Source organism: Anopheles cruzii, chromosome 3, assembly GCF_943734635.1.
Source record: "Anopheles cruzii chromosome 3, idAnoCruzAS_RS32_06, whole genome shotgun sequence".
In the NCBI taxonomy this organism is placed as follows: Eukaryota; Metazoa; Arthropoda; class Insecta; order Diptera; family Culicidae; genus Anopheles; species Anopheles cruzii.
In genome coordinates, this window is record NC_069145.1 from 75,027,737 (window position 1) to 75,049,590 (window position 21,854).

The 21,854-nt window shown below is 49.6% G+C and overlaps 5 protein-coding genes across 14 annotated transcripts; 4 read left to right on the forward strand and 1 right to left on the reverse strand.

Annotated features, from left to right (window-relative positions):
- The first annotated feature begins 143 nt into the window (after positions 1-143).
- LOC128275614 (RING finger protein 10) lies at positions 144-3,741 on the forward strand. Its single transcript, XM_053014176.1, has 4 exons — positions 144-812; positions 958-2,747; positions 2,821-2,940; positions 3,003-3,741. The coding sequence occupies exons 1-4, from the start codon at positions 743-745 to the stop codon at positions 3,420-3,422; spliced, it is 2,400 nt and encodes a 799-aa protein (XP_052870136.1). The 5' UTR covers positions 144-742; the 3' UTR covers positions 3,423-3,741.
- A 222-nt stretch (positions 3,742-3,963) lies between these two features.
- LOC128269673 (uncharacterized) lies at positions 3,964-5,563 on the reverse strand. The gene is made up of 2 exons (XM_053007056.1): positions 4,849-5,563; positions 3,964-4,785 (listed from the first exon to the last, which is right to left on the reverse strand). Exons 1-2 carry the CDS (start codon positions 5,554-5,556, stop codon positions 4,438-4,440), a joined length of 1,056 nt encoding a protein of 351 aa, XP_052863016.1. The 5' UTR covers positions 5,557-5,563; the 3' UTR covers positions 3,964-4,437.
- A 933-nt stretch (positions 5,564-6,496) lies between these two features.
- On the forward strand, positions 6,497-7,638 carry LOC128270990 (zinc finger and BTB domain-containing protein 17-like). The gene is made up of 2 exons (XM_053008420.1): positions 6,497-7,315; positions 7,582-7,638. The coding sequence occupies exons 1-2, from the start codon at positions 6,497-6,499 to the stop codon at positions 7,636-7,638; spliced, it is 876 nt and encodes a 291-aa protein (XP_052864380.1).
- Positions 7,639-8,037: 399 nt separating this feature from the next.
- LOC128274130 (choline/ethanolamine kinase) lies at positions 8,038-17,724 on the forward strand. 8 transcript variants are annotated; one of them, XM_053012234.1, is made up of 9 exons: positions 8,038-8,168; positions 8,331-8,876; positions 10,504-10,554; positions 12,895-13,185; positions 13,848-14,404; positions 14,521-14,658; positions 14,726-15,002; positions 15,920-16,138; positions 16,213-17,724. In XM_053012234.1, exons 2-9 carry the CDS (start codon positions 8,853-8,855, stop codon positions 16,330-16,332), a joined length of 1,677 nt encoding a protein of 558 aa, XP_052868194.1. In that variant the 5' UTR covers positions 8,038-8,168; positions 8,331-8,852; the 3' UTR covers positions 16,333-17,724. The 8 variants fall into 8 exon arrangements, 7 of the variants coding, with proteins under 7 accessions (XP_052868194.1, XP_052868193.1, XP_052868195.1 ...); XR_008269286.1 differs by lacking the exons at positions 8,038-8,168; positions 16,213-17,724 and adding an exon at positions 15,098-15,548 and having other exon boundaries at positions 8,216-8,876; positions 15,920-16,057; XM_053012233.1 differs by lacking the exon at positions 8,038-8,168 and having other exon boundaries at positions 8,216-8,876.
- A 303-nt stretch (positions 17,725-18,027) lies between these two features.
- LOC128272041 (peroxisomal acyl-coenzyme A oxidase 3) lies at positions 18,028-21,364 on the forward strand. 3 transcript variants are annotated; one of them, XM_053009755.1, is made up of 5 exons: positions 18,028-18,069; positions 18,794-18,891; positions 18,949-20,480; positions 20,547-20,701; positions 20,771-21,364. In XM_053009755.1, exons 2-5 carry the CDS (start codon positions 18,866-18,868, stop codon positions 21,167-21,169), a joined length of 2,112 nt encoding a protein of 703 aa, XP_052865715.1. In that variant the 5' UTR covers positions 18,028-18,069; positions 18,794-18,865; the 3' UTR covers positions 21,170-21,364. The 3 variants fall into 3 exon arrangements, with proteins under 3 accessions (XP_052865715.1, XP_052865714.1, XP_052865716.1); XM_053009754.1 differs by lacking the exon at positions 18,028-18,069 and adding an exon at positions 18,383-18,512; XM_053009756.1 differs by lacking the exon at positions 18,028-18,069 and adding an exon at positions 18,466-18,630.
- The last annotated feature ends 490 nt before the right edge of the window (positions 21,365-21,854 follow it).

The window sequence follows — 21,854 nt, forward strand, 5'->3', positions numbered from 1 at the left end:
TACTCCAAATCGGAAATATATTTCAGAAAATATAAAAATGAATTTCCGATAAACCTTTTGGCAGCACTGCTTGCGGTCGCCGCGTTGCCAGACGTGTGTGAAAGGCGATTCCGTCACCCGTTCGTCGCCATTTTTCATCGCGACGGTGTCTCAGCTGCTGCCGCGGTAAAAGATACCGAATTTCGTTTTTCTACTTTCTCTCCCACAATCGTTCGCCCTGCGTGTTACGTTGTGCGGGCTCAAAATTCAAAACAAAAAGAAAATCCTTCATTCTCTACAAATCGCACCGTGTTATTCATCTTCGCAACTCGTGAATCAATCGTCCTAGTATCAATCGTCTTCGTGCGACGTACATTAGAAAATTGTGGTGAAGAAAAAAAAATTAAACCAGCGCACACGGTCGTCATCGTGTCGTGACCTTTCCGAGTGCCACTAGCACGCCGTCGTCGGACTTCGGTCTTTTCCTGCGTTAGAGAAACGCACCGCGCGATCCCTTACTCTGCATCTGGAAGAATTATTTCTTCATTTTTTTGAGAAGTAACCCAACATGGCAAACTAAAAGAAAAAATGATGCCCCAACGCAAAGAAGATCTGTCTTTTGCAAGCAGCGCAAGCAGCATCTGCCGTTACCGTACGGCACCCGTCGGTGGGGAAATCGCCCCGCGGGACGAAGAAGAGGACGTGTCCGGGTGTAGTGTAGTGTTGAGAGATTGTTTTGCAGTCGGTGTAACAGGTTTTATCAATGGAGAAGAATCGTTTTGTCAACCAAAGTCTGTCCAAGGGGCAGCTTTCTGAGACGAAAAAGAATCAAGGTATGCAGATGCACGGCAACTTAGTAGACACTGAAAAGGGCATCCCGGGAAGCTGACATTCCCACGGGATGTTATCTCAGTTTGTTAATCATTTAGGGGCTTGTTTAGAGCCTGCCTGAATTATCAAGAAATATGTACTTTACAGATGCATCTGTTAAGTGGCCCCGTCAATCGAAACGTCGCGGCGACCAATCGGAAAACGGTAATCGTAACGCAACCAGCAACGGTAGCAGAGCAGCGAACGGGAATAAAACCCGCAATCCAAGTAACTACAACTACGATGCTAGGCAACGGGCAAGCCAACGCCCCACAAAACCACCGGAACAGCAAACCGCGCCGTCGTATGACGACGACGACGATGACGAGACCGGCGACCAACTGGGAGGTGAAGGTTCCGCTGGGCGAGCCGCCGGATTAGCGACCAACGCTAGATCGAACCTGCCCATGCGCGGCGGGGGTGAACTTCATTCGGTGTTTTCGCCTGGTTCGAAGAAACAGAGCTTGAACCATTTGCTAAACTTTCACTATGCCCCCCGAGAGCGGGATCAACCGGCAAGGCTTAGCCGGACTGGGAACGTCCGCAGGACACAGTACACAGCCCAACACCACAGCTACAACAAGGAGCAATTCCTGCAGGCCAACTGCCAGTTTGTGGTGCGCGCCGGCGAAAATTATGATTCGTTCCGGGCCTCACCGGACCAGCTGGTAGATTGGTCAAAGATAGAACAGATTCACGTGCTGAGCGCCGAGGAACCGCAGTGTCCGATTTGTCTGTATCCACCGGTCGCGGCTAAGATGACCAAATGTGGGCACGTCTACTGCTGGCCCTGCATCCTGCACTACCTAGCCCTCTCCGATAAGGCCTGGCGCAAGTGTCCGATTTGTTATGACGCGATCCATTTGCCGGATCTACGATCGGCGGTTTCAAAACCGTTCCACGCGTACGGTACCGGCGAGTATGTGACTCTGCAGTTAATGCGGCGCGAAAAAGGCAGCATGAACGTCGTGGAGGTAACCGGAGGTGCCGCAAACGGAACCGGCGGTCCTTTATCACCGCAGACGGACGATCAAATACCGCACTTTGATGCGATCGCTGGAAATAGCACGCTCACGAAGCTACTGCTAACCGATACGGTGGAAATGTTCAAGATAATGGACCGTGAGCGTGTGGAACTGCAGAATCAGATCGTGGCCGACGGAGGAGCCGATGCACCGGAGAATATTTTCGTTCAGCAAGCGCTCGATTTACTCGCAGAACGGCGCAACGTACTAATGTCCGCGGAAATGATAGAATTCCCAGCTTCACGTAATGTCCTTGCAACGACGCCCAAAACTGACGATGGCGATAGCGTCACCTCGCTGGCTGATTCGGAAGAGACGAACGGCAACCCAGGGAAGACTGCCGGGAGCAATATCGCTTCGATCGATTTCATAATCGATGAGGAGAACAACTTCTCCGTGAGCGATATCGAGATCGTACCGACTGCGCAGTGCGCCGGGGAGCACTACTACTTCTACCAGTCGGTCGACGGCCAGCCACTGTTTCTGCACTCGATCAACAGCCGCATGCTCCAGACCATGTACGGAAGTCTAGATCGTGGCCCGCGACGTATCACGGGCCGGGTCGTTCAGAAGGACAGCTGCTCGATGGATGAGAACTTACGCCGCCGGCTAAAGTATCTTCAACATCTTCCGGTTTGCACGCAGTTCGAAGTGGTGGAGCTGGATTTTGAAGCTTCCGGCACAATTATATCGGCAGAAGTGATGGGTCAGTTTCAGGAGGAACTCGCTACAAGACGGCGGAACCGACAGCGTCGAGAACGGGCCGAACAGAAGCGCGAGAAAAAGATATTCGAGTTCAACGAACGGCAGCTTGGTAAGGCGATGGCACGTTCGGCGCGCATTTCCATCGATTCTACCAAACATTTTCCGATGGTAAGCGTAAATGGGGGTCACATTCCTTGCCTGGGTCACTAATAAGTTTGTTCTTTTCCCTCAAAATTGATAGTGTGGAAGTGTAGAGTCGCCGGAAAACCATTCGCTTCTCGGAACCAGCCCGGTTGCCAGCGATGTGTCGAACTCTCCCGGAACAAGCGCTCCTGGTAGTAGCGCCTCATCTTGGTCGAAGGTAAACCAACTTTACGCTGACTTATCGAGCTATCGAATTAACCACACTCTCGATCCTTCTAGATGGTTTCCACACAGCCATCTCCCAGCCAACGTTGGCCAGCCCTTGGAGTTGATAATGCGGCCGTTGTTGCACCTGCGAAAGTAGTCCAGGTTACTGGCCGTAGCATGACGGCTGGCCCAAGCAGCACCCACGGAGCATGGCATCTTCGGCCACCGTCCGACAACGATGACGATGAAGACGACGAGGACGCAGCTCGTGCTCCGCGCTTCAACAACAGTCTGGGCAGTGCAATCGAAGCTGCGCTCGAACAAGCGACCCACAAATCGCAGCCCAAAAGCGCAAAGAAGCTACAATCTCTAGCAGCAGTTCCGAAGGCTCCATCAGCACCGGTGGTCACCACCACCGCGTCTTCGAACGGTGCTGGTAAACGTAAGAAAAGCAAGAAAATTCTTCTGCTCGCATCCGGTGTCAATCTGTGAAGTAGGCTGCAAAGTGAAACCGTCATCCGATCACGAACGTGCTGCGCTTGCTTTGGTTATTCTTCAATTCGCGAGTGTTTATATTATGTTCAATCGCAGCCGTAAGTGAGGTGTCGTCAAATTTTCTTTCAAATTCTACCTTTGGCGCGTAATTCAAAAGAACCAAACGCATCCTCCAACCATCGACGGAAGGCAACCGAAATTTAATTTTGAAATCTTTCGGGTTGGATTCTGTGTTATGTTTCAAGCAAAAATTCGTATAAAAATATGTATCCATAACGAATAATAAATACGAAGTATAATAACCCGATGAAACATCACTGTGCACAAGGAAAAGGTTGCTACGATTGTAATGGATAAGTCGGAGACAGACTCCGTGCGTTCTGAGGTTCCTTGGATACGTGAATGGACGTTCAAAACATTTCTTTCGAATGTTGGAACTAAAAGTGCAGTAAAAACACACCTTGCATCAATAGTTTGCACAAAGTTATTGCTCCATTTAAAACAATGAATCCATTTTCAGCGTCCCCTCGTTCCGGGTACATTGTCATTGCGATGAATACGGGGCTACACACACACACACTAGAAGGTGGTGAATTTTTCTTTCATGTCGATTTTAATGCTTGTCATAGATGTTTCTTGCTTCCTAAAGTAATCTCATTCGCCGCGATCGGCAAGTCCTACCTCGTTTGCACATAATTACATAAACGTTACAACATTAATCCACAACGCTGCGCGAACCTATACGCACCAATCGGCGTTTCACAGTGGTAAAACAGTGCCCTCCGAACTTTCTCGTTCTCAGCAACAACGTACTTGATGATTTTTAGTTCCACACATTGCGATTTAAATAGTTAGTGACAGATCGACGCCAGTGACGAGTGCGCGGCGAGACTCTGTTTGATATCGTTCCGGCACAGAGATAGATAGCGAAGTTAAACTTACCGTATGTCCTAGCTCTCTGTCGGTCTTTCTTTTTCTCTCCCCAAACCGTGTATTTTACGTTTCATTGCAATCATTCCTCCTGGGGCGCTTCTTCCTCGCTACCTTCGTCCTCCCCTTCGGGCTCGGCCTCGGCCATATCCTCCTCATCAGCCGCTTCTTCGTCGTCCCCATACTCCTCGGTTTCGTCGTCGTTGTGGTCATCCTTCTTGGTACTCGCATTGCCATTCTTTCGCTCGCCTTCACTAGAAGAAGAGTTTCGCTTCGTGTTGCTGGCTAAATATTCTTCGTACTCCTGTTTGGCGCGTCGCTCCGTCGCGTCCACATCCATGATCTGTACGCGCAACTGCCTCGATTGCTCAATGCACCGGACCTTCACTTCCATGTAGTCGCCGGCCCGTTTGTCCTCCCAGCACGAATACTGTGTGGAAAGAATAGTTCAATGCACCCGGTGGTCGGATTTTAGGTTCATCGGAACACTCACCACCATCGAGGATGTAAACTGGGGCGTGTTGGGCGTGATGGTTTTGTCACGGAAATACTTCTGCAGCAAGCTGGAACCATCGCGGCGCCACAAGGAGACCTTCAGATTGTCACGGATTCCTTCTCGCAGATCGTCCTTAAACACGTACAGCTTCAAGATGCCGGCCTTATCCGGAAAGCTGCTCGTAATGTTTACAACCTTCCGCTGGATTGGCTTCGATTTGGTCGACGTCGTACCCTCGGCTTCAGACGTCGTAGGACTTTGCTTTGTGTCTTTCGAGGTAGACGCGCCGCCGCCACTTTTGCCGCTCGGTGTTCGCTTCCCCTTTGTCGGCTTGCGGCCACGCTTCCGTGCCGGTGAGGCCGAACTATCGTCAGTGTCCGGCTCACTCTCCGAGTGCTCCGAGTCCTCGAGATCGTCCTCTTCATCGCCGTCGTCACCCGTCATCGACGATCGATCAGTATTTTCAGTCGATTTTGGCTTGCGCGACGGGCGGCTTGTGGCTTGGCGGCCCCGTTTCGGTCCGCTACCGCGACCTCCTCGCCGTCCACCACTGCCAGTGATTATGTCACGGGGTTTTCGCTTCAAGCCGCCCTTGCTTTCGCCCTTCTCGGGACGCCAGTCTTCTTCGGAGTCTTCAAAATCGGTGTCTTCCTCAAAGTCCGACCCGTCGATCGTGTTGGTTACCATTTCTGTGCGGCTTCGCATGGTGTTAGCTCTGTCGTTGACTAAGTCTGCTGGTTAATCTGACTGTAGAAACGACAATAAATAATGGCTCAGTTTGCTTGCCACGCAAAGTGCGCTTACCAACTGCTCAAGAGCTGGAACCGTAGACTGGTTCCAGAAGCGTTGTTCAACGATGTGATTGCACTCTTTGGCGACGGCCAATAGCAGCAATAGTGTGCTGCCAAACAATTGAGTGTCTCTAGAATATGTCGAACGGTGGGTAGGCCGCTTTACAATCGCTGCCACGAAATTGAAGCACAAGGGAAAGGCAGCAATGTTTCCCGGCACATCAATTCCCGACGATTCGGTACTAAGTCGAACAATTTTTCTCACACTACCAAGATAGAAATGGTCCTTTTCTTGCTGTGTCTGTTACATTTCACCGTGTTTTATGCGCTAGTCGACGCAATCAGGCAGTAATGGGACACTTTTTTACAATCCTGCACAAATAACAAACTGACGATGCAGAAAGATTAACAAAATGTACCGTTTTGTTTCGCTCTTCATTGCTCTTCACAAGCGTCACAACTCAACTCACACATAGCGATACACATTGAACGTGATTGTCACTGTTTCTAAGAATGAGCATTTTCACCGGGCACAAGGATGCTGAACGAAAAGGATATTCTGCAGTTATATCGTGGTGTAAGATAGTTGAAATTCTGGAATTACTAACCAATATAAATTAATGAACTGTATAATTAATGTAAATAACAATATAATTAATGTAAAAACCTAAAACTAGGAAGTTCAACTGCCCAAAACAACGGACTCCGAGAATACCAAAACCGAGCTGTCAAATAACCGTCAACAAATATCAAATTGAGGCGATTTTCATTGTTTACATTTGTCCGTACGATTGTGTTCTGTTTTGCTGTGCAATCAACCAACGATGGAAACTATGATAGGCGGTGAATTCGGCATGGATCCCTTCGACATCTGTCGCGTTTGTATGGAAGAGGTAGACAACTTTTGGCCACTCTTTGACCACTGCGAGCTATTGCCATCCGGAATGCAGCCCGCCACGCTCATCTCGAAGGTTTCCGGAGTAAGCGTCCAGAAGGACGAAGGACTGCCCGAAATGGCTTGCAACAGCTGCCTAGCGGCCATGGTGAACGCGTACGTTATTCGACAAAAGTGCATCGCATCCGATCGGAAGCTGCGAAAGATATTGTTTTATCGGCCGGTTCTAAAGCCACCTCCAGTCGAAGCGAAAGAATTGTTTGTTGCTGTTCCCGTACCGGACACGGATACTCTAATTGAGCATCATGAACTTCATTCCGACGCAAACAAGGAGCTGGTAGAGAAGCAGGCGCTGCTAGCTAAAGCAGGTTCAATCATTGAAGAAAACGTTCCCTCGTTACCCGACGAGAATGAAGCGGATGCTGGCGAGCTGGACGTGATAACAGTGAAGAAGGAAGTTTTGAATGACTTTTCAATCGAGGACGTTCAGTACACCGAAGAGTATCTGGTAGAGGAACACCACGAACACAATGAAGTAGAGGACCACGAAGCGGCTTCGTACGACGAACCAGAAAGGTTGGGTTTTGACGATACAATACAGATGGAGGTCGAGATAGTCGAAACGGAAAACGCCAAGCAAAGACATATCTGCGATGTTTGCGGTAAAGAGTTTTCGACCAAGGGCAACCTGAAATCGCACATGGTGCTGCACACCAACGAAAGGCCCTTTGCCTGCGAGCAGTGTGGGATGAATTTTGCGAAAAAGAGTAACTACAACGTACACGTGGCGCGGCATGGCACGGAGCGAAAATTTCCCTGCCCCGAGTGCGATATGTCTTTCGTGCATCAAATTAACTTAAAACATCATATTCGAAAACACACGGGTGAACGACCGTTCCACTGCCAGTATTGCGCGAAAACTTTCGTTCACTATTCCGACAAAAAGCGCCACGAATTTCAGCACACCGGCGACTACCCGTACGAGTGTGCGATTTGCAGTCACAAGTTTGTGCGAAAGCAAAACTTTCTGAAGCACGTTCCCAGGTGTACAAAACGCGCCAACGACGGTGCTACGTCAACCAGGACATTAAGAAGCCGTAAAAAGCGTTAGTAGTGTAAAATTCGTTTACTCTAGTAAGACTGGGTCACTTTCGCGAATCTCGCGAAATACTTGCATTAAACTCATAATTTAAGACGGCACCACTAACGAAATGTTTAATGCGTACCTCATAAGTGTAAATAAAGTGTATCGCAAATAAAGTCCATTTCCCAAATAGTACCAATCATCGGATTCGTTTTTTACTTCTACAAAGGTCCTGACATAAAAAGCAGGAACGAGTAAATAGATCCGTTTGGCAACACTGCTGCTTCATCGTACGGTGGAAAACGGGTTTTTCAATCCTTCCTTCAAAACCTGACCGAAGAGAATGCACGCACACCACTGTAACGCTCAGCTGTCGGTGCTTCTCACGACTTCGGTTCGGTTCGGTTACTCAGTATGATTATTCGGACGAATGTTTTAACAGTTGAATGTTTCGTGCGCTTCCGTCCAACGATTTCGTAGATTTACTTTATTAGATTTTGAAAAAAAGGACATTACAAAACTACCAAGTGCCTTCCGAATCAAGAAGGTAACGCAAGGGAAAGTGTGTCGGCAAAATTGTTTTACCCTCCGGGAGTGCGCGTGAGTGAGAGTGAAAGAAGCTTTGTTCCTCTTGCTCGAACAGTGCGGTCCCGCTTCGTAAGCAGTGTGCCGCTAGAAAGGTTCATATTTTTTTTCCATTTTGCCGCAGATTTTTTATGGTACCACAAAGTGCTGCATTAGTGGTTGGTGTATTGAAAACGAGTCGTCCAGCAGCACGATCCTCGAGCCAAAGTGTTTTTAATTTACTCAATCGCTCTATGAACCGCATGTACAAAAGTGTCTCGTTACAGTGAAAGAAACTAAATAGTGCATCGATAGGTACATGTTTGCAGTGCACACGGTGCACTATCAGGAATTACGGGAAATACAAATTTCGAACAAAGTCAAGCAGCGGCGTACATCATCACCACGCTGATTAATCGCAATCGAAGACGGCATCGACCGAGCAAACGCGTGAAGCAAAGGCGGGTGTTGTGAGTGGAGGCTCATCGAGCGCTTATCAGCAAGGAAAAAAAAGACTGGAATTTTCGAAAAACCTGACCGGATTTACTAGACCTCGCGACCGAGACGGCTGTCGTAACGCGTTGCATCCGTCCTAGAAACCGCGCCATCGGTGCATTTGAAGTGGTTTCCTTGGTTGCTGCGATTCACAAAATCCACCAAACGCGATATGACGAGCAACCTCATTGCCAAGGTAAGTTCCAACAAAAGTGTGTCACATGGGCGCAAAAGAACGGAGTCTGTCGATCGTTATCAGTTCCAGGCATAAACGCGTGACTGTTCGATTATGTTTCCCGCTGGTTGTATGATAAACGGCAGAAGAAACCGTATGCACAAGCCATACACGAGATCGGTACCGTGCGAAAATAGGAGTACAACCATGCCGATAAGTCGCGGTCGCCGCGCAACAACAGGCCTTCTACGCATGGGCCTTACGAAATTGGCGGCGATTTAAAATTAGAAACCGGCTCGCGGATGTTGGCGTGCTAGAAAATGTCTTGTAAAGTGCAAAAAGTCACGATCGTGCGGAACGTAAACTGAAAACAAATTTCCTCATCGGCTAATGAGAAATAATAACAAGACCTTTGCCCATTCTAGGAACTTTTTTTATAAATGATATGCCAAGAGAAATGTGTAGTAATGGGCGAGTGGCGCTGTGAAATTTTGGCACACTTTCTAAAGCGCACCTCGCAGCCGACGCACCGGTACGGCGTAGAAGAACCTGTCCTTCGAGCTTACCTTGCCGCGCGGGAGCTCCTTGAAACGATCGAAAAAAGCCAATGACGCATTTACAAAGCGTGTGCATACGTGCGATCAGCTGCGTAGCACTGTGCGCTGAGCTGGTTTCCCGTATAAAACGGGGAGAATCGCTTATTATCCTATGCCCAGAGTGATGTTCCAAGTTTGGGATTCCCTTTGATGTTCCGAAAACCAGTTGGTGCGTAACAGTTCCCATGAATATAACAACGGCGTGTCGTTAACATTGGCTAATCAGTTGCGCTGATGTTACCATGGGCCATTAGCAGTTTTCGGTTCCACTTCACACCACGCATCTCGTGCGGAAAATGATACCCTGGCCGCTTGTCTGCTGATCCGTGGGTACCCCCTTTCGGCTTGCACTTTTATGAACCTCTTGTTTACATGTCAATTGTTGAACGGAAATGAGTTTAGGTCCCTTCCTGGACATCATCATCATCATCTGGCTTAAAGGCCTACTATGGAGGAAGTAGAGCTTGTGATTCTATTCCCAAACAAATGCACTTCACTATCGACGCAGCGCCTGCTGTTATCAGCGCCTTGTTTATGATACAGTTATTTGTACGATGGACTGGCGACATTCAGAAAAATTCCACTAAAGGGTGGTCCACCGACCATCAAATCGTGTTCATTACGATGCGGCAAAAGAGTTGTTGGATTCTCCAACGAAGGTTTCTTATTGCGTCGAGCACATAGTCCCGTGTCAGGCCTCTAAGTGCGATAGGAATATTCTACTTGGGCCTCTGACCCTCAGACTATCTCTCACCCATGTGCCTGCTCCGATCCAATTTTGCCTTCTTCAATTCTTTTTACCAGATAATTGCTATGGGAAATATGCGATAGTCGTTCGTCCCCCGTGACAGATTTATTGTTCAACAGTAACGTGTCGTCGGAGATACGCCCGATTAGAGGTGGGATTTCTGCCTCGCTGCGCACGATCACGTGTGACAGAAATGTGAATATATTATTGCACTTCAATAATGATACTGCTTCTCTAACACCGCGTGTGCGCGCATATCTAATTACAATGTACTGTGGTTTCTGTTAATGTTCCCCGTCTCTAGAAGGTGGCTGCCGAAAGGAGGACTGGTTCCCTGAAGCAGCAGTTGCTTGAGGTGATGTACCGAATGGCCAAATGGCCAGAGCTTAGTTGTTGTGGTTGCACGGGTCGATCTTGCACATTGCACCACTGCAGAGTTAGTTCTTACGCATGCAACGTTGCTTCATATCATCACTTGCTGTTGGTTCTTAATAAGCTTTTGTTCATTTTTCCACATTTGTAAGTAGGTAATTACCATTACTCTCTTTGACAACGCCTCAGTGGCGCAGGTGGACGTACATTACTCATCTCTGCTGACCTCCAGCTCTGCGCTTACGAGACGGTTTGTTGGCATATGCATTAGCAAAGTCTATTTGCAAACAGGTTTGCGACGCACATTTGACCGGAATTACAGCTTTACCGCCACGTCCGCTCATTAGCGGCAACCTTGCCGAATTCCTGACACAGTTCCTCTCTTTTTCATCATCTCATCTCTTATCAGTAGATTATAGCGCGAGTCAACACGAGACTCTGTTTTGCCAAATGATCAGCAAGTGACTCAGAGGCTGGTTAGAGCGCTACCTTTTATATAAATTTCTTTTCGGCAAGTTTGCCGCTGTACAACCCGAAAGCTCTGATCCAAAGAGTTTGTTAAAGACGCAATAACGGGCGGACCGTTTGTGTGCACTCTGTGTTGCAGTTCTCTAGTCAAACGTGCTGTGACGGTTAGATCGATAATGCAACAACCGTCGGGCCCAATCCGAAACGGGCCGTGACGAGTCGCATCGAGCCTCATGAATCAAACATCGAACCTCCTGCTGCACCAAGGTGCTTATTCCATGGCCGACGGACGGTTGCGCTGCCCATTGCTAGCCTTACAATGATAATGACACATAATTTTGTCCGCCCTGCAACTCCGAAGGGAGTATGTTGGTGAAATTGTCCCGATCACGACATGGCATTTGAGACACGGTGGCAGTTTGTTGCCAGTGGCAAGGAAACAGGTTGACGGCCCGCGATCGATGACGCGTGTCAGCATAATGTGCCTCCGGAAATGTTGCAGGTTAATTCCAAGCTGTTCATTTCGTTTCTTTTGTTGATCTTTCGAACTCCAATTCCAACTCCAAAACCAACACCAAAATAGTTGCCGATTTCGGCTCCATCGTCCAACAGGATCGAGTGTTAATTACTTTTGAAGCAATAATTAGCAAATCGGCGGCTTGTTGTTTCGTCCAGACGCTTGTTTTTTGATGCGTGATTCGTTCGGCTCACGAACCAAATAAACAATTTTGTGTCATCAAATCCCAGTTACAACGGGAAAGCCAGGGCTCTACAGCAACCCGAGGCCCTACGAACCCAATCGATCCGTTCGTCCCACGTGTTTTTGTTTACTATCGGGAACAGGAACCCAATGATTGGGCACCACCGCCAAGAAGGTGACGTCATCTATTACGCTTCTGCAAACGGAACGCCGCAACGCGGACAAAAACAGATGGGGTTGTATGTGCGAAGGATTGCGTCCCAGACAGCTGTTGTTTACGGTGTAGTGCGGTAGTGGCCAAAGCACACACACACACACACACACACTGGCGAGCCTTCTCGCGATAGTAGTTTTTTGGACGTCTCGGGGGGTTAGATGCAGGACGACGTGTAAGACGCGGAAAACGATGGTGTTCCGATTGCCGTAGTGGAACACGAGCGGCACCAGGGGGTGCGCTAGGTGAGGGGTCGTGGATACGCTTGCGTACTGGGCCAGCTCGAATGCCTGTGTGTGTCCAAAGGATGTGTCAGGATGCCAAATCCACCAAGAGCCCGCTGCCCCGTAAAGGAGTGCACTCGAAACACAAATATTCGGTTCATATTGCACCGACACTAAGGATTTCGATATTACGGAACTTCTTCCCGCTTCTATTAAAGAGTAAATGTAAAAGAATTCGAACGCCAAAGTCTTGTTTACCGCCACCATCCCTTTAAGTTACAATACTTTGCATCGTACCACCAAGGACCGGACTCGCGGGAGTATCGATTTTTGTCAAGCATTCGGCCAGTGCTACCGTTGTATGTGCCATCAAAACAGGTCTTCGTTTCGTCCCGAATTTATACCGTCACAAAGGGAGAAACATTCGTTTGCCAAAAAAAGAAAAAACATTGTCTTCTAAACCTCTAACAAACAAAAGAGTGCAGCGAAGGGAGCTTATGTGTGGTTCATTCGTGGTTCTTTATTCCGAGAAAAGCTGGGTGTGACACTACGGAACAGTCGATTAACATCATTACCACCACTTACTGCACCCGCCATATCCTGTGCAGCAGCACTGTCCCTGTGTTCTCTTATTAGTAGAGTAGAGGTAGTAGAGGTAGTAAAAGAGGGTCTCTAGAATGTTCTACTAATAGAGTGTCCCTTCCCCACTTCGTGCAGGCAAGTTCGCCCTCCGAGATGCGGGACATTGCGGCACGGATCTGCCGGGACTATCTGACCGGTGCGTGGAAGACAATATCGGCCGAGGAACTGCAGCTGAAGCGGATAAGCGGTGGCCTTTCGAACTTCCTGTACTACGTTAGCCTTCCGGACCAACACTACTACAATGGCGCGAACCGCGGCTCACCGAGAGACTCCTTCAGTGGGTCGGAGCTCTGCAAAACCAAGCCAACGAACGGTAACAAACGGGCCCGCAAGGATAGCTACACGAGCATGCCGGAACCGAAGGAGGTAAGTCCAAGTCCTATCACAATCCCTTCTGGTCCGGCTCTTCCGCCTATCTAAGCTAACTCCCCTATCTTCGAAAGCCTTCTGCAAGGAGGCAAGATTACGTGGCAAGTCTGGTTTATGGTTAAAGCAATAATTTGCGTTGCACAAAACGGCCCTCCGATCGCTGCAAATCGTTCCGTTACTTACCGAGGCGCCATTTATGGTTCCAGACATTGACGAAAAAACGTGATGCCATTTTTTCTTTACGCCGTACATCTGCGGCGTCATTTTGCCGTGCATGATGGACAGATGTCGTCTTGTCTTTCCATTGAATTAACCAAATAAAGATGGGTCTGATGATGGGACACACAGTGTTCGAAACTCGCCCATTCATATTATGTCAAGATTGGTGGTGTCCATTTATCGACGATCAAGCGATGTTTCAATGTCAAAACATTCCACACGTTGCGGTCACACACTTCACGGTGCTGGCCAATTGGGTCACATTGTTAATTGGTACCTGATTACCTTCGGAAGATAAGATAGTTGTTGCGAGCGCCTGGAGGAGTGGCGCCCCGCGGTCGGTCCAAAGATCACCAAAGTCCTTGGTTTTGCCATTTACGACTGCAAATGTTGCTCCGTAATATATATTTCAATAATCGGGTTTGTCTCTTACCCGCCAGGTGCTACTGCGAATCTATGGCCAAACCCACGGGGAGCACGCACTGGAAACGATGCTGACGGAATCGGTCGTATTTACGCTGCTGTCGGAACGGAAGCTGGGCCCGAAGCTGCACGGCATCTTTCCCGGCGGTCGCATCGAGCAGTACATTCCCGCACGGTCCCTGCAAACGGCCGAGCTGGGTGATCCGAAGATATCGCTCAAGGTGGCCGAAAAGATGGCCGCCATTCATAGTATGAAAATTCCGCTATCGAAGGAACCGGACTGGCTGTGGAACACGATGCACCGGTGGCTGAAGGGCATCGAGGGTACGCTGGAGACGATGGACCGTGATCGTGCCAATGGAAACGTCGCCGTGGGAACCGACGGTACCGACGGGGGCACCAATGTTAGTGACGCGGACAGAGACTTTCTGGCGGAAATGGACCTTGCGGGAGAAGTGAAGTGGCTGCGATCGTTGATCGCGAGCGAAGACTTTCCTGTCGTGTTTTGCCACAACGATCTGCAGGAGGGTAACATCTTGCTGCGACAGGATGAGCCGACAACGGCCTACGAATGGTAAGGTAACCGGGCGGCTTGGCAACCGGACCATCCGATCCGGGTGGCCGCTTACGCACGATAAGAAGCACGCGGTGGGTTAAAGGTTGTTGCTGTGTGTTTAATCTGTATTGCAGCAATTCGGTGGAAACATTCGATGAGTCCACGCAACTGGACTCTCACTTTAGCGGTATTCTGATTTCGAATGGAATTGTTCCCTGCAATGACCCACTGTCCCATGGAAACGGAACCATCAACCTCAACCGGAACTCGCGGTTAGTACGAACCGACGGGATTTATTTAGAGTAATGCACACTGAACACCGGTTACTGTTTCTTACAGCAAGCGATCGCTTGAAAACGATCATATCGTGGAGCACGATCTTGACAGTACGCGTGACTCGGTGCTGAGCGGCAACTCGCAGCCACTCTCCGAGACGGCGTCCTCCGTCACGGACAGCGAGCCGGAGCTGATGATCATCGATTTCGAGTACTGTGCCTACAACTACCGTGGGTTCGATCTGGCCAATCACTTCCTCGAGTGGACGTTCGACTACAGCAATGGTGCGGCACCGTACTTCTTCCACAAGCTGGACCAGTACCCCACCTACGAGCAGCAGGTAAGCGCCGGACACCGCCCAACAAACCCCACAGTGGCCCGGAGGTTTGTTGGATTTCTCCTCGTTTTTGCGATCTCTATTGTTTCTCTCTTCAGTTCGGCTTTGCGCACTCGAGAGCAACGTGAACCGCGGGCACTCCGTTCCATCCTTAACCGAGAGAGGATGTGTGTGCGCCGCGTGTCCGTGTGTAAGGGGTTTATTGGCAGCATGTGTGGAGTCAAACAAAACATACACATTCCGCACGTACGCATCCGTGTCACTCTCCGCTCGGTCCCCACAGGCATGTGTGCGCGCCCTTCCGCCGTGTAGCCAAGAGCATTGGCCGCCGATCCCGGCGGCCGGTACCACCGGAGCGTCAGTAATGGTTTCTCTCTTTCTAGAAAGGCCACATGCGCGCGCGCGGCCTTTGTTGCACGCCGCGGCCACCCAACACTACACGCGGAAGTGTTGTTCCGCTCTGAACACCTGAGCAGCCAGCCTGCGATCGGTACCGCTGTCGGCGCGCGCACTGATCGCCAGTGTGTGTGTGTGTAGCGACTGTCCAAAGTAGAGTTTTGTCACTGTCATTTATTCACATTTCATTTCATTCATTCTGCACCCTTGTGTTGCTGTCCGTTGTTGGTGTCCCATCCCTGCCCTGGTTCCATTTGCATCCATTTTGTTGTCTCCCGGATGATCCTTCCTGCCCCTTCACTCCTGCATTCCTTGGCCCATTCCCCATTCTCGTACATTACATGCGGCAGAAAAGCTCTTGCGAGATCAGTACACAAAGAAACGAATGAATGAATTCCGTTTGTTAATGCAACGTTCAAGTTTGCGTGCCCTTCTTTTAGCGCAGCACTCACGGTACGGTCTCCGGTTCCCGGTGTTTGGCTAATGTCTCCCCCTTTCGGTCTGTTTCCATTTCGGGTTCGCAGGAAAAGTTCATTACCCAGTATCTGAACCATCTGTCGTCATCGGGCGACGAAGACGATAGTGTGGCGGGCGACGGGGACGAAGTATCCGAAGCCGGTAGCAACGCGGACGAGGTGGAACAGATACGACGCGAGGTGCAGTGCTTCACGATGGTTTCGCACCTGTTCTGGAGCCTTTGGGCCATCGTCAACGTGTATCAGCAGATCGAGTTTGGCTACATGGTAAGTGCGCTGCGGAAGGCCGATCATTACCCGATCACACGCTCGCTCATTCCGCCCGGTTTGTTCCGTTCCAGGAGTACGCCGTGTGTCGGCTAAAGCAGTACCGTCTGGCGAAAAAGTTCTACACCGAAACGATGGGCAACGGGTCCCCGAAGGGTGGTGGTGGTGCCTCGTTGATGGATCCCGAGAAGTGAACCAGAGAAGTGACATTTTAAGCACATCCTTATCTGCACAACCACAACTATCGCAATGATTGAAAGTCGTGGACATCGTAACGGGGGGAGGGCGGGCGAGTGTAAGCTGATCGTTCTAGGGTCAAGTTCTGCGTCGTCATTGTGCAGCAGTATTAGTTGCCGGAATGCCGAAACTGTTTTCGGTTTGTGTGTGTTAGCTCTAGAGTGTCCTTTCGTTTAACCACTGTGCATTGTGACTATTTATTACGGATGTGGACAGGCGAAAGCGCGCACGATCGCACTCTTATCCCACCACTCGCGCTTCGCACACGCAAGCGATGATCCATGATCTTTCAAGCATACAAGTAGTGTAGTTAGCGTAATGTTAGGGTCAGAGAGCGCTCGGCTGTGCGGCTGTGGGCCAAGAAGGTGTGATACAAAGAACAACAAAACTTTAACCACTTAACCTAGTACCTATTTCCGTTTGTTTTAGTCTCTTAGACAAGGTAGAGCAACTAAACTAAGCAATAAATTTTATGTTTTCTGAGTTTTTTTTACATTGTTTCCTTGTTTGTAGTGCGATAGCTTTTAGGTGAGAGGTTTCAAGGGAAGAAAGATTAAAAAAAACAGGACGAAATACGATGGGGGCGTGATAGGAAATGAGAAACCTTGTGAAACGTGGCAAATGGAAAACGAATTTCTAGGACTGATGCAACGGCGTCGGAGCACGCGAAGCAAAACGAAACCCCGAAAGCTACACATCCTTTCCGGCGTGCGGAATCGGCGAGAGAGCTTAAATTCTTGTGAAACTATGAGATAGGACCCGAAAGCGCCTAAATGCAACACTAACAAAACAGTGCATCAACAGTAAACATATCATAAAGTGACAAAAATCGAAGGAGTAATTCATTGCGTTTGAATGTACTTAACTCTTTCTCTCTCACTTTCGCTCTTATCGATGATTATACAATACATTTCACGATCGACGTAATATTAAACTATAAGCGGGAGCGACCAGCCGTCGGTGATGGTGATATTGTGCGGTTGAGATACGTGATATGTAAGCGTTCGGTGAGCAGAACACATGGCTCAAATAGACAGCAGGTTTCGTCGGTGGTAACAGTTTTTGAGACATCCTTTGTATCCGCGGGCAATGGCATATGTGTATACATTATTACTACTATCTTCTTTAATCGCGTGTGGATCCGATGTTTTTTGTCCAATTCACTAACAATTAACGGGCTCTGGTACTCGCAGAGTCAGTACCTTCTCTTAGCTAGCGCTAATCTTAAGGCCTCAAAAACCCACGTGGGTCTGGGAAGGAAGAAAAAGGTCATGGGTATCCTTCAGCTCCACTTTAAGCGCAGCGCCTCCCAAAGCTTATATATGAATAAAGAAAATTATTTGAGTAAATGCTCCCATCTCTCTGGTGTGTAGATCTTTTAAATATTACGAGAAGAAGAGACACAATGCCCCTTCATTGACGCCGTTTCTGTGCCACGTGTTGCTTGGACGGTTAAAAGAATTTAAATCATTTAAATGGTACATCGCTTCCAAACAACCGTTTTCGTGTACGCCTAACAGTAGACATTTTGACTCGCAATCTTATCGGGTATGAGTAATAAAACGCCATGGCACGTCCACAAGCCCTTTGACCCCACCGGTGGGGGGTAAAAGTACTCTTTACAAGTTCAACGGCGGTCAGTATGCAGCAACGGTGTGCAGAGTGAACATTGTCCATCAACGAACCGCCGATCGGTAAGAAAATGGTTAACGAAGAAAACACCGTCTCAATGGTTATCTGTTTTGTAGAAAAGCCAAGTAATTGTACTTTACAAATTCTAAATATTAATCGGTGGCGTTGGAAAGTAATTTAGTAACGCTCACACGCTGTGGGTGCGAAGTTCAAATTCTATCCGTCGTCGTGCGTAGCTGCTTCGCGCAAATACTGTTCACGGTTTGCGTTGTTTTATGCGCGTTCCAGATCGCGGCCGTCACGCGATGGGGTTAATCGCTTCATTTCGCTTCGGACTTTGTCAGTGTTTGTTCGGAGCCAATAGAGGAAGGCCAATAGTGGTGCAGCCCAGCTGCCAGAGGTGTTTTCGTGGGCCACCCTAAAACGTTTGCTTGTTTCGATGATTTGCAGAAGATTGCCGGCGATAGCAAGCAGATATCGCGCCAGAAGTGATAACAAATTCGAAGTAATATGGTGGCCAATTCGCAATTCGCCTGCAAAACAAGGCACAGTGGGGAATTTGTGTAAAGATGGGCGGACATATTTGGTTTTAGGACGTTTCTTTCAACGGTTTTGTGTTCTTTGTATGTGCTTTGATTTAATTCAACATTGTATGGTTTATCGTTGTTCGAAATCATTATTTAAAGTCACTCATACTTTCGATACACCCTGTTACTGAAGTTTTTAGGGAAATGTAACTAAAATCCTCACTTTTTAAAGTTTTCTTTGATCGCCTTTTCTCCATAGTGCAAGGGTACTCGGTCACTGTTTTCATCCGCAGCTGTCAGTAGTGAACGCAAACAAACGGCGGTGAACGCGATGAGTGAATTCAACACAATTGCACGGTACTTGCATGCAATGGCCCAGGATTCAAACTGGAATTAAGGAATTTTCTCTTTTAGGCCTTCGGAGCATGGCAAACTGCTGGACGATAGAACCTATTTCCCAGAGCCCCCGACCCGTGGTCCGCTCACGTCTTACCGCAAGCAAGCTACGATCGACTGGCGCAAGGTGAAATTGGCGTTCAACGATGAATCCTCGCTGGTTTTGCAGCACCGGGTTTGGAGTTTTGCTGGCAAACATCCGCTCTTTGCCCACCCGAACCACGTGCTGACGATGGACGAGGAGCGTCACCTGGCCACGAAGCGCATGTATGTGGTGCAGAACGAGAAAATGTTCACCATCGTCGACTATCTGGCGCGCCCGGATCTGGCCTCGCACTACCACCAATCGTGGATCGCCTACGAACCGAGCATGGCCGTCAAGTATTCGCTCGGTTTCGGTATGTTCCCGTCGGTGGTGCGTACCCTGGACGTGGGTCGATTGGACGAGATTGTGGAGCGGAATATGGCGGGCGAATACTTGGGTGCGTTCGGGCTCACGGAGATCGCTCACGGGACGAACGCAAAAGGCATGCGCACGACGGCCACGTACGATCCGGCCAGTGGCGAGTATGTGCTCGACACACCCGACTTCGAGGCGGCCAAATGTTGGATCGGCAATCTGGGTAAAACCTGTACGCATTTGATTGTGTACGCACAGCTTTACACGGCCGACGGTGCACACCATGGGTTGAATGCGTTCGTGGTGCCCGTACGCGATCCGGCCACCCTGCAAGCGTACCCGGGCGTAATGGTGGGCGATCTGGGAGCGAAAGCGGGCCTGCAGGGGGTCGACAATGGGTTTGTCATGTTCCGCCGGTACCGCATACCGCGCGATAATCTACTGGCCCGCACGGGTGATGTGAACGAGGAGGGACAGTTCGTGACACCGTTCAAAGATCCCAGCAAACGGTTCGGTGCCTCACTCGGGGCCCTATCGGGGGGCCGTGTCGGTATCTGCGGCATCGCGAACGTGTACCTAACGAAAGCGATCAGCATTGCGCTACGATATTCGGCCAGCCGCAAACAGTTCGGACCGGACGACAGCGAGGAAGAGTGGCCCGTGCTCGAGTATCAGTCCCAGCAGTTCCGGCTGTTCCCGCATCTTGCCGCAAACTTTGTGATACGCGCGTTCAACCTGTGGTTTGCCAAGGCGTACGGCGATATGCAACTCCAGATGCTGGGTGGCGAAAATGTGGCCACAATCGGAATGGAAGTGCATGCGCTATCGTCCGCAGCCAAACCCGTTTGCACGTGGGCGGCCCGTGATGGGGTGCAGGAGTGCCGCGAAGCGTGCGGTGGCCACGGCTACCTAAAGCTGTCTACGATCGGCGATCTGCGCGGCAACAACGATCCGAACTGTACGTACGAGGGCGAAAACAACGTGCTGATCCAGCAGGCCTCCAACTGGTTGTTGAGTGTCCGCGCGAAGGGCTACGACCAGTTTGCCGAGGTGTCTCCGCTCGGTTCGGCCCAATTTCTGGCGCACTATGCCACCATTCGGCCACGAAGAGCAAAATGGACTTCGGCACGCGATGCTGGTTCGATTGCCAGTGAGTATCGGCGAGAAAGTGCAACAGTTTGCAACGAACGCTTTTTTGACTCCGTTCGTTTTATAGATCAAATCGAAACACTGGACTGGTTGGTGTGCTATCTGCTGGAAGAGACGTATCAGAAGTTGTCGCAGCTGAAGAAGGCAGGAAAGTCTTCGTTTGAGGCGCGCAATGATACGCAATCCTTCTTTGCCCGGACCCTTTCGATCGTGTACGGTGAGGTGGGTACCGATTTTCTCTGATGTGTGTGTGTGTGTTGCAAAATAATTTAAACAATTTTCCTCCTTTAGAGAATGCTCTTGTACGTGTACAGCAAATTCTTAGCCAACCTGGAGTCCGGTAACGAACGGCAGGCCCTGGAGCGACTCGGCGCACTGTACGGAGCCGGCATTATTCTGAAGCACACCGGACTGCTCTATCAGGGTGGCTACTTTGCAGCCCAACCCGGCGCCATGGCCCTCGTGCAGCAGGCCGTTCTTGATCTGCTACCAGCGATCAAGCGGGACGCGATTGCGCTGGTCGACGCGATCGCTCCGACCGACTTCATACTCAACTCCCCGCTTGGCATGAGCGATGGGGACGTGTACCGGCACATGGAATCGGCGATCATGCAAGCGCCGGAAGCGCTCGAGCGACCCAAATGGTGGCGTGATGTGGTCCACCGCGATTACGTGCAATCAAAGTTGTAGACAGCCGGACAAACCAACAGTGTTAATGATTCCTTTACGGCGATCGCTCCTTTGGTCAACGTTTACCACAAACCATGGTGCAGTGAATTTATGTTTTTATTTTATTATACAACTTTTTTGAGTAATTCTAGCTTTGATAATAAACGGTGCGACTCATCCACGGCCTGGGGCTGTGGGTGTTGTGGGATTTTACAACGTTTTTTGTTCGTTCGGCTTTTGCTGGGTGAAAAAAAGGCGTTTGAATAAAACTGTCCCCGTTAGAAAACTAACCCGCGGTACCGTTACGACGAAGCAGGCGGTGTCCCTTTGTACGAAAAAAAGGCGCTCCCTTTTTTATCGGGTATCTGGTGCGCCTTCGGCGATGGACTTTTCTAACGAATTCCGTCAACAAACCATAAACCGATTTACTTGGGAGCTCGGTTCCCGCTCAAAAGCGCACCCGCCGCCCGGACACTTTGGTGCGGTGTTCCTTTTTTATGATTTACCTACCTTTTTATGGAGTTTTCAACAACCGCCCGATTCGTATGGAACGGTAAAGCCGACAAACGGCCAATCAAACGTACCCATGGGTACTGTGGACCGTTGTTGACGGGTAGACCAGGCCCACGCCTGTGGGTGGAGACTGTTTACGAGAATGATCAACCGGCCGACGTTGGCTCTACCTTCATGGGGAGGCCGAATCATA